The sequence below is a fragment of the Staurois parvus genome, unplaced genomic scaffold (genome assembly GCF_062004578.1).
Source record: "Staurois parvus isolate SC_StPar_1 unplaced genomic scaffold, SC_StPar_1.0 ptg000836l, whole genome shotgun sequence".
Lineage (NCBI taxonomy): Eukaryota > Metazoa > Chordata > Amphibia > Anura > Ranidae > Staurois > Staurois parvus.
In genome coordinates this window covers 49,394-61,612 of record NW_028318632.1, presented here as the reverse complement: position 1 = coordinate 61,612, position 12,219 = coordinate 49,394, and the positions used below count along the sequence as shown (strand labels likewise).

Here is a 12,219-nt window from a genome sequence, read left to right as displayed (position 1 = left end):
CTAATCAGCTAATTAAGCCATAACACCTGCAAAGGGTTCCTGAGCCTTTTAATGGTCTCTCAGTCTGGTTCAGTAGGAATCACAATCATGGGAAAGACTGCTGACCTGACAGTTGTGCAGAAAACCATCATTGACACCCTCCATAAGGAGGGAAAGCCTCAAAAGGTAATTGCAAAAGAAGTTGGATGTTCCCAAAGTGCTGGATCAAAGCACATTAATAGAAAGTTATGTGGAAGGGAAAAGTGTGGAAGAAAAAGGTGCACAAGCAGCAGGGATGACTGCAGCCTGGAGAGGATTGTCAGGAAAAAGCCATTCAAAAGTGTTGGGGACTTTCACAAGGAGAGGACTGAGGCTGGAGTCATGATGAGAGCAACTTTTGGAAACCAAGGACCCAGAGTATGGAGGAAGAATGGAGAGGCACACACTGCAAGATGCTTGAAGTCCAGTGTGAAGTTTCCACAGTCTGTGTTGATTTGGGGACCCATGTCATCTGCTGGTGTTGGTCCACTGTGCTTCATTAAGTCCAGGGTCAACGCAGCCGTCTACCAGGAGATTTTGGAGCACTTCATGCTTTCTTCCTCAGACGAGCATTATGGGGGTGCTGACTTAATTTTCCAGCAGGACTTGGCACCTGCTCACACTGCCAAAAGCACCAAAACCTGGTTCAATGACCGTGGGATTACTGTGCTTGATTGGCCAGCAAACTTGCTTGACCTGAACCCCATAGAGAATCGATGGGGCATTATTATAAATATAAGTACGGTATCACCTACCACTAAACTAACCCAAATATCCTTTCACATACTAGAAGAAATACTTTCACCCTTGAAACTGCAAATCATTAAACCAAAGCTCTAATATGTCCATATACTCCACACTGTAAACCCACGTGCTGAACTCAAAACTCTAAATCCCAAAACAGACAGTCCAATGACCAAAATAAAGAATTAATCGTGTAAAGTCACTCAAAAATAAAAATAAAGTCACTGCAACAAAATAAGTGTCCAAAATCCAGCTTGTCACATTCTTTGGTGCTGACCCCCTCCACTGGCTCTTAGAGGACAGAAAATACCTCAAAAGAAAGAAAACACTACATAGTGTATTACCTTAATCAATAAATCACAAAAAGTATCATTCCTTCCCCAACAAAAATGTGCAGAAATTCAAAGTAGAGCAAAAATAGTGAACACTGTGCAACTTGAATAGTACTGCGTCACTCTGTGAGTACAGCAAAAAAACAAGTGACCACAACAGTGTATACTTCTATAGTGAAAAGCATATATACTCTTACCAGAACAAAAAAGTAAAAACGCCTTATTCATATAGTAGGAATCATCAGCATACTTTCACTCCTTTCCTCCACTCCTGAAGTATACCTCATCCACCATATCCTCCTGAGCATCCTCATGGTTTAAACGGACATTCCCAAGACTCCAGGGTGCTCATGTAACAGATGTATGGATATAATATATAGTGTAATTCCATTTTTTATAAGATTATAATTTTATTAAAACTGCTTACATTAACGGTTAAAAACGCATATTCCCATGCCCAAAAACCACTCAGGGTTGCCGAGCAGCTTCCTCTCAACTTGCCATGCGGTTTTGCCAACTTCAAAAATGGCCGTCACGCCACTTCTAGTTCCTTTCCTGTGCGTCCGACGTCACTTCCCTTGACGCGTTTCGTCACATCCGGGACTTAATCATAATCATTTCTCTTGGGGCATTGCCAAGAGAAAGATGAGAGACATGAGACCGAACAATGCAGAAGAGCTGAAGGCCACTATTGAAGCATCCTGGTCTTCCATAACACCTCAGCAGTGCCACAGGCTGATAGCTTCCATGCCACGCCGCATTGAGGCAGTAATTGCTGCAAAAGGGGCCCAAACCAAGTACTGAGTGCATATGCATGCTTATACTTTTCAGAGGTCCGATATTGTTATATGTACAATCCTTGTTTTATTGATTGCATGTAATATTCTAATTTTCTGAGATTGTGGATTTGGGGTTTTCATGAGCTGCAAGCCATAATCATCACAATTATGACAAATCACGGCTTGAACTATCTTGCTTTGCATGTAATGAGTCTATCTCATATATTAGTTTCACCTTTCAAGTTGCATTACTGAAATAAATGAACTTTTGCACGATATTCTAATTTTTCGAGTTTCACCTGTAGTGTCCCCAAAAATGCAGCTTTAGCAGGATTAGCCCTGACACCTGCCAGCAACCACGTTTAGCCCCTACGCTTAACCCCCCTCCCTTCCCCTCCAGCAAGTGCAGTGTCAGAAGATCACTGTCACTTGATACATTGCACACAAAACTGCAGGGTTAGCAAGATCAGGCCTGAGCTCTGCTAGCATTTGCAATTTTTTTTTTTTTATAATTTTTTTTGTAGCAGTTCAAGTAGTCCCTGACAACCAGGTGCTCTTTTTCCCATGAGTTGCATTAGGTACCTATAAATTTAGTGGTCTACAGGATTCTTAGTATGTCAGATGAGAGCAGGGGTAGCCTCACTGACAGAATCAGGCTCAGAATATGAACCTATTGAGAGAAGCAGCACCCTGACAGATAGCTCAGACGATAGAGAAGAGGTCGCTGGTAAGGTCAGGCATACCTGACCCCATTCCCAGGTTGCTGAGGTGTTAGAATTGCATGATGATTCTCATATGCAGCAGAGTGCTAGTACTAGTGCCGCTGTACCTTTTGGTGAACTGACAAGTAGCAGCGGCCTAAGTTTATCCTGATCTTTTTCATATCAGCACTGCAGTGTCACTTGGTAACGTGGCCAGTCCCATAAATGCAGTACAAGCTTGTGCGGTGGTTAGCACAAGTAGTGTCTTGCAGCCACTAAGAATTCGCACACAGGCCCGTAGAGCACCTACTGTCCTTCCAGGTGTGCTTGCAAATAATGATTGGCAGCCCACAAATTCTCAAACACCCGTACTTCCCCCATTCACTGCCCAACATGAAATTGGAAACAGCTCCTTTTTTGGAGCTGTTTTTCATAGATGATTGTGGGCCATAGCAATTTATACGCACAGCAATATGTCACCGCCAACCCAAATTCAAACCTTGCCAGACCATTTGCATGGAAATCTATTACGGTTTCCAAATTTAAATTTTTTTTGGGCCTAAACCTCAACATGGGCCTCAAAGAATGAGTTACGGTTATATTTGTCCACAGACCTGATTCATCATATGTCCGTGTTCTCTGCTGCCATAGCCATGATTATAATGTGATTAATGCATTTCAACAGGCTATGCATGTAATTTTCAGATTTACGAGGGAAAAGATAGTAATGTAGAGCCCCCCAGATGCCCAGACTACATGCGAAGCAATGGCAAGATAGTTTGGGACTTGGTGTCATTCTTTTTCTATATGGGGTACCACTTATATGTGGACAATTTTTATACAAGTGTTCCACTATTTAGACATTTGTACAGTCTTGGAATTGGCACATGTGGCACTGGGCGACTTAATCTCTGGGGCTTCTTCCAACAGCTTATAAATACCCGACTTAGAAAGGGGGAGAAAACCTGCTTGAAAAATGATGAATTGCTCACAGTGAAGTGGAAGGACAAATGGGATGTTTTCATCCTGTCTTCCATTCACACAGACATGATAGTCTAAATTTTCATGGCAGCTGGTGTTGAGAAGCCTCTCTGTGTCCATGACTATAAACTTACCATGGGAGGGGTGGACTTTAATGACCAGATGATGAACCCGTACTTAGTTTCCCATATTGCCAGAAGCTGGTACAAAAAAGTGTTTGTATCTTTATTTCAATTTGTTCTGTATGTTTTTGTGCTTTACAAAGCAACTGGACATAGTGGATCCTTTCTAAAATTTCAGGAAGAGATCATCACGGAAGGTGCTGTGGCCCAATCCCTCAACTGATGCAGTGAGCCGGCTGCCTTGGAGGCATTTTTCTGATGCATTTCTTGGTACCCCAACCCAAAAGTAACCCCAAAAAACTATGTTGTGTCTGTAGCAGACACGGAATTAGACGTGACACCCACTTTTTTTGTCCCTCCTGTCCTGACTAACCTGGTCTCTGCCTCAAGGGCTGCTTCCGTCGCTACCACACACTAGTGGTGTATTAGTATAGGGTACAGCATGGCACAGTTCAGGGCCTATATTTACACAGGGTCTAAAAAGAAGTTATGTAGTCAGGAAACTGGCTGTCACATTTTGAGACCCTAAAATCTGGAACGTTTACTTTTTTTTTTTTTTTAAAAAGCCAATAATGTTCTGTTGTTACTTTGTTTTATTGTTAACCATTGTTGTTTTCTTTGCAGGAAGGGCATTAATTTGCAGTACTGATCTGTTTATTTTAAAAGCAACAGGGTGTGCAGCATCAGTTTACGTCAGTGCGTGCAGCGCTGCTGGATGAGATTTATCATCCACAGTTAAAAAAAAGAACATATATGCCCAAGCATGAGGGTCTAGGGTGGCCAGTGGATGGATTGGTCCTATGCTTCAGCATATACTGTATATTTTGCATATTTTTTGCACAGATTTAAGAAAAAAAAAGTTGTTTTATTGAGTTAATGTTATATTGTTACTGTGTTTCATGGTTAGCCATTACTGTTTTCTTTGCAGGAAGGCCATTCAGCTGCAGCACCGATCTGTTTATTCTGACAGCAACAGGGTGTGCTCTCAGAATATATGTCAGTGTGTGCAGCACTGCTAGATGAGATTTCTCATCTGCAGTGAAAAAAAGAAAATGTATGCCTAAGCATGGGTGCTTGGGGTGGTCAGTGGGTGGATTGCTCCTATGCTTCAGCATATATTTTTTCCTTTTTTTTTTGGCAGAGATTTCTTTATCCAAATCAATCAATGTGAATGGAGGAATATGTTAGGTTCTTTTTTTTTTTCATTCAGCCCATGGGCTGAAAGGAAAAAAAAAGAACATTACATTTATGCCCAACATTAGAAGTGGGTGGATGCAGGGTGGTATATTATAATGGTGGACATACCACATACTTTTTCTGGAAGATATTTCTTCTCTTTTCGTTCAGCTCACAGGCTACATAAAAAAAAAAGAACAACATACATGCCCAACAAGTAACAGAGACATACTGTTACATCACTGGACTTTGAATGGTTATACTAGGATGATACCTGCAACTACAGGCATCATCCTGGTATCATTTTATTCAGCCAGCTAATTAGCCACTGGATTGCTTTAACAAGCACCATGCATGTGAGGTATCACCATGAATGTCAGATCGAGGGCAGTAGTTCTAGCTCTAGACCTCCTGTGCAAATCAAAGTGGTAACCTGTAAAGGCTTTTAAAGCATCACCTATGGATATTAAAAATGTATGTAGTTTGTCACCGTTGCACGGGCATGCACAATTTTAAAGCATGTCATGTTTGTTATCTATTTACTCAGCGTAACATCATCTTTTATATTTTACCAAACAACTGGCCAATATATAGTGTGTTTGTGCATTAAATTTAAAAAAAAATTTATTTATTACAAAACATTTGCATTTGAAAAATCGCTGTGCAAGTACTGTGTGACATAAAAAAATTGCAACACCCACCATTTTATTCTCTAGGACCTCTGCTTTAAAAAATATATATAATGTTTGGGGTTCAAAGCAATTTCTTGCAAAAAATACAGATTTTTTTCATGTGAACAAAAAGTATCAGAAAAGGCTCGGTCTTCAAGTGGTTAGAAGAATGGGTGATATGTGGCATAAGCATCTAATTCTGGACATAAAATGCCAAGATAACAACCCCCCCTCCAAATGACCCAAACTATTTGCTGAGAGGCATATTGAGTCAATAGAAGAATAAATTTTTTACCACAAGTTTTTGGAAAATGACAAAAAAAAATATTGTTTTACACAAAGCAAAGTTGTCATTTAAATTATATATTGCTCACACAAGCCATGGGTATATGTGGGATTACTCCCCAAAATACATTCTGCTACTTCTCCCAAGTATGGGGATACCACATGTGAGAGACTTTTTGCCAGTCTAGCCATGTACAGGACCCTAAAATCCAATAGGCACCTTCATGCTTTTAACCGCCTCCCGCCCGCCATATAGTCCAATGATGGACGCAAGGCGTTTCTCTCATTCTGGGAGGACGTCATATGACGTCCTCCCATTCTCACCACGCATGCACGGCTCCGGGAGCACGCGGCGATCGGCGGTGTGCTGTGTCCCTCGGACACAGTGGATAACCGATCCACGGAAAGAGCCAAAGATGTCGGCTCGGTCATGTGATCAGCTGTGTCCAGTCACAGCTGATCGCATGTAAACAGGGAAATGCCGGTTATCGGCATTTCTCTCCTCACGAGCTGTCACGCTGACAGCTCGTGAGGAGAGGAGAGCCGGTAATCAGCATTCCTCGGAGGGGAGATGTGCACTAATCATCCGGGCACTGATGATCAGTGTGCCCTGATGATCATTGTTGCCCCAGCAGTGCCACCTGTCAGTGTCCATCAGTGCCAGCTCTCAGTGCTCATCCATGCCACCTGCCAGTGCCCCAAATGCGATTTTCTCCTGCGCTCCGGGACCCAGGCCGGTGTGAGTAGATGAAACCAAAACAGGCATGTAAGTCCTAAAAGGGACTTCAAAGGCAAGAGGCCAGCGCAAATTCCATCATGGGGGTAGGCACTCAGAACATCTGACGCGTTTCGAAGGTCATGCCTTCTTCCTCAGAGCTGACTGGACTGAGAGTGTATGCTCCCATTTATGCCCCCAGACTGAAATAGGGCCCTCCCTGATGGGTTGGGCTGTCCTGGGCCGGGAGGAGGGGCCCGGGTGTCAACAAAGTGCAGTAACTAGTCATCAAGATATATATATAAAGCATTATAAATCATAGAAGTAAAATTTAAATAAAATATATATAAATGTGTAGAATAAAAAAATATTGATAAATAATTCATTAATAAGTGCAGCTTATAAATGCAAAAATAAAAATTAAAAAATTAATATTATCATTGTACTGATGGTCAGATGCATAAAATATGGAAACAGAGGAACTCACACAATTGCATGAACCATAGATGGTCAGTGATTTGAAGATTGTTCATAAAAGGTGGGCAATTCAGCCAGAATGTTTGTTAAAAATAGTAAAATTAATAAAATTAAAAAAAATTTATAGTGATAAGTAGCGATCATTAGAGATAATGCAATGTTCTAACATAAAAACATATATACAACCATATATATAAAATAGAAGAGTATGGACGTTCATTCATATTACCAAGCAAGGGGATGATTCATATAGATTGGAGGGAGAAGATGGTATATTCCGAGTGAAACTGTTATATCTGTGTTGTTGTCTGTTCGGCAGCAGAGGGAGATCTTGTGTAAATAATATGGCTGCAGACAGGATCAGCCTGTGGAATGCACGCCGCAGTGGCGTGGTAGTAAATGCGCATGCGCGAATCAGCCCGCGCCTGCGCACTGAGAACGGCATTGCCGCGATCTCACTGGCACATCTAATGGCCATTGCGCGCACATCAGGCGGCGCTGCTCGATCCCCACAGGGTCCTAGTTTCTCTATCACCCCACTTGCTGACTCCCAATTGAATGCGTGCCAATAGGTTGTAACTGTATGTCAAAAATTATTCTTAGTATTAACGACAGATCGTTGGTGCAATTGCCAATGAGATAGCCAAACCCTATAGCTGCAATCCCACCGTCAGAACTCTTCATACAAAACAATTTTATAGGAAATATACAATAAATAATTAAATAATTGAGTAAAAAAATGAATAAAATATGAATGTACAGAGACGCACATAAATACGCTTATAAAAAAACACCTACACACACCTGTTCATATATGTATATACATATATATATATATGTGCATACATGTATACACAAAACCTGTGCCATAATCATGTATAATACATAAGGCTAATGTATATCTTATAAATATATATATAATATAATAAGAAAGTAATAGATATTTCAGTAAAAAATGTTTAAAAAAAAATTTTTTTTTTTTTTTTTTTTACTAGACAAATAATATACACCAGATATGTCTGTCACTAGCAGGAAATTAGATGAGAGTATGAATTTCGAGGTCATCATTCAGTCCTCTAGGAGACAGGGTACCCAATGTGAAAATCCAAAAACTCTCCCTTTTGGATAACTCTTGGTGTCTCCTCCCACTATCCAAGTCCCTAGTGATGGCCTCAATCCCGAAAACTCTCATACCGTGAGAGTTGCGTGAATGCTTTTCTTTAACTAGTTGCCGACCGCAGATAGCCGAATGACGGCTACACTGCGGCCGGCCAGTTCTGAGTGGACGTCATATGACGTCCTCCCAGAACGCGCTCTCCTGCGCGCCCCAAGGGGTGCTCACCCGGCGATCTCCGTGATCGCTGTGTCCTACGGACACAGCTGATCACGTGATGTGGTAAAAGGCCAATCACAGCGGCCTTTTACCACGTGATCAGCGGTGTCCAATGACACGCTGATCAGAGGGAAATGCAAGTGCCGGTTCTCGGCTGCACTTTCCTCACGTTGTCAGATCGTGAGGAAAGTACTGCCGAGAACCGGCAGTTGTCAGAGCGGGGATCGGCACCGATCATCAGGGCACTGTCATGCCTCTCAGCAAATAGTTAGAGGTGTCTACTTTTTAAAAAGGTGTTATTTGGGGGGGAGGTTGTGCTATCCTGACATTTCAGGGCCTCTGAAACTGTGATAGGTAGTAAGGAAGTCAAATGAGGAAATTACGCACCTTCAGGCTTTCAAAGGGATCATTGGATTTCAGACTCCTGTATACAGGTAGGCTCCCAAAAAGTCTTGCACATGTGGTATCCCCATACTCGAGAGAAGTAGCAGAATATATTTTGGGGTGTAAATCCATATATTGCCATGGCATGTGCAAGCATATTTCATTTAAGTGACAACTTTGTGTTAAAAAAAAAAAAAATTGTCATTTTCCAAAAACTTGTGGTAAAAAAAAATCTTCCATGGACTCAACATGCTTCTCAGCAAATAGTTTGGAGTGTCTGTTTTCCAAAAAGGGGTCATATGGGGGGTGTTTCTACTGCCCTGGAATTTTAGCACCTCAAGGAATGTGAGAGGCGGTCAGAAAGTAAAAGCTGTGTAAATTCCAGTATCTATACCATAGTTTGTAGACGCTATAACACAAACCAATTAATATACACTTATAGGGATTTTTTTTACCAAAGACATGTAGCAGAATACATTTTTGCCTAAATTTATGATGAAATTTGAGTTTATTGGGTATTTTGTATAACAGAAAATAAAAAATGTAGTATTTTTTTAACATTTTTGGTCTTTTTTCATTTATATAAAAAAAAATTAAAATCCCATTGGTGATCAAATACCGCCAAGAGAAAGCTCTATTTGTGTGAAAAAAGGACATAAATGACGTTTGGGTACAGCAATGCATGACTGTGCAATTATCAGTTAAAATAGTGCAACGGCAAATAGCAAAAATGGCCTGGTCAGGAAGGGGGGTAAATCTTCCGGAGGGCAAGTGGTTAACGAAAGCTCACTACAATTAACAGGACCAGAAGTAAGGTGTTAGCTAAGCCTTGTTATTTTTTGGCTATTCAGGGCAACACGGGCAGAAAAAAGTAGCATCTAATATCTTCATCAGTAGGATTTTACCCTAAACTGCTCTCATAGCTAGTACAACTGGGATCACAACATAAAAGTAGCACACTGAAAATATATGTGCAATTTCTCTATGAATTATGCATCTGTAGTTGTCTGCTGTCAATGAAAAATGGCCAATATGATTGCTTCCCCAAGGTAACATGTAGTCTACTAGAGCTGTCTCTACATTCTGCCTTCCAGTGATCGAACTGCTCCTGATATTACCGAAGGGTGATGTTTGGAGATGGGAGATTCTGCAAAGAAGCCTTTTTTCCAGCACTGGATAGATCGTCAATACAACCAATTACAATGCAAACATTTTTTTTTTCAAAAGCTGTCCGGACAATTACTAATACAAAATTCATAATGAATGTGTAAATATATTTGAAACTTAGCAAACATTCTTTGGCCTTTCACACAGGCGGCAGACTTTACCGCTCTCAGAAAAGCATTTGGTGGGTCGTTTTTCAGAAGAGATTCACAGCCAGTTTACAGGCATTAAGGAGGTGATACTACCTGCACGCCTGCTTTTCAGTTCCTATGGGAATTATTATCTATCCCAATGGGAATTTTACTATATGTAAACCCTCACCTTGTAAAACAACCCATTCAGTTTAAAATAGAACTGAAAGGCAAAACATTTATGGTACATAAAAAAACACATTATAAATACCGTTTCCCCCCTTTTTTTTTTTAACTAAGTGATTACATACCATGTTTTCCGCTGCATAAGGAGCTCGGAGACCTAGGGGAGAAGAAACAGCAGCAAACTGAATTTTCCAATGTATGACTGTGCGGGGTGGGGGATGGGGGCATGTCAGCACAAGTCAGATCATTGGCTCCCAGCACAGCCAGAACACTTACCATCTGTGCTCTCATGCCTAGTGTAGTCAGTTTTTAAAAGGAAAGAAAAGGGACTGGCAGTAACACCAGGGATTGCACACAAATGAAGCAATGTCAGTGTGAACTGAACCTAATGGTGATCCAAAGCTAAAATGATTTTTCCTTGGTTCATGACTGGAGTTCCTGGTCCTTTTCTCCTTAAATCCAGAACATTTTTCTTTTAATTTATGAGATGTTTTAGTTCTGCATATTATACTTTTTACTGTTTGTAGTTTACAGTACACAGTGTATTATGCTTTTATTTCCTAGGTTTTTATTGGGAAGAAATATTAGAAAAATTCCCCTAACATAGTGTTTATGTATTTTGCGCACCCCAAATATTTACTGTGTTTACAGTAATCCGCTTAATATGCTGTGTAGCAAATTGGAAGCTCAGGAGCTGATAGTATATAGGAGCCGAGACTGTATAGTGATACAATGTTCTTACAATTTTCTGTCCAATTTCTGCCCAATTTCCTTTAGATTTGCCTTCAACTGTATAGTGCAAGGGCCTGGCTAAGTGGATACAATTGAAAGTGCCGTTTAGTTTTGACCTCATATTATGTGGTTTTTGGTAAGTCTAAAGCAAAATTCTCAAGAAAATTGTATAATATGTGGCCAAGCCTTAGTGTTGTACCACTAGCTGTCACTGGCCTCCAGCTGTTCCAGCCTGCAAGCACTAATTACTTGTGCTAATTCAGCATATACAGGTGAAACTTCGAAAAATTAGAATATCGTGCAAAAGTTCATTTATTTCAGTAATGCAACTTAAAAGGTGAAACTAATATATGACATTTATTACATGTAAAGCAAGATAGTTCAAGCTGTGATTTGTCATAATTGTGATGATTATGGCTTACAGCTCATGAAAACCCCAAATCCACAATCTCAGAAAATTAGAATATTGTGAAAAGGTGCAATATTCTAGGCTCAAAGGCCCTGATTCACTAAGATGTGAGTGTAATAGCAGAGACTGACCATTCAGGCAGACTCCGGTCAATCAATCAGTCGTCTGACCAGCGTCTAGCAAGCTCATTGACGAGCGTCTATTGACTACTTTGCTATCACTGGCACATTTTTAGGTGCAATACCGGATATGTTCGCTAGATGGCGCACAAGCGCGGGCTTTATTGACATTGGCGTTCTTATGATGGCAAAAGAATTCTTAGAATGTAATAAATAGTATACCTGTATTAGAATTTTCTATTTTCTTCTATTTCTTTTCTTGCTGTGTCTCCAAAATGATCAGGAAACTAATGCATTTACTAATGAATGTCATACATTCTGTACTCAAATGTTAAACATTTTCACACTTATATCTCAAATAATTTATATACTTCTAATTTCCCAATATAATTATATATCTTCATTCTCTTTAATCACGTAACTATTCTATGGTAAAGACAAGTGCAGCGCTATAAATGCATGTGATCAATAATGAACGCATGTAAAAACCAAAAAGTGCAAAGAATTGCAACAATGATGTAATATTGTAAATGGTGCTAAAATAAGTTCATAGAATCATTCCTGAATAATGGAATGTCCTTCGTGTGAGAGTACCAACTCAGAGAGTGCCTATGAATGGCACGTGTGGTCTCTCCGTGACGGACAGTAGTGCATGAACTTGTGAAAGGTAAACAACCCTTGGGACTGGTCTACACTCACCAGAACAAAAGTATTAATGTGCATGGGTTATACACATCACACATCTGGGGGTGCAGCGGTA

General features: G+C 40.4%; 1 protein-coding gene across 4 annotated transcripts in view; it reads left to right on the top strand.

Annotated features, from left to right (window-relative positions):
• Positions 1-12,219, top strand: part of LOC149443722 (uncharacterized) — a 143,788-nt gene that overhangs the window by 90,650 nt on the left and 40,919 nt on the right. The window contains exon 8 of one of the 4 annotated variants that reach the window (XM_089655354.1): positions 10,977-11,692. The exons of the other annotated variants lie outside the window; for them this stretch is intronic. Within the exon in view, the coding sequence (XP_089511480.1) occupies positions 10,977-11,027 (51 nt within the window). The 3' untranslated portion in view covers positions 11,028-11,692. Of the gene's footprint in view, positions 1-10,976; positions 11,693-12,219 lie in introns of those variants that run through there. 4 annotated transcript variants of the gene reach the window in all.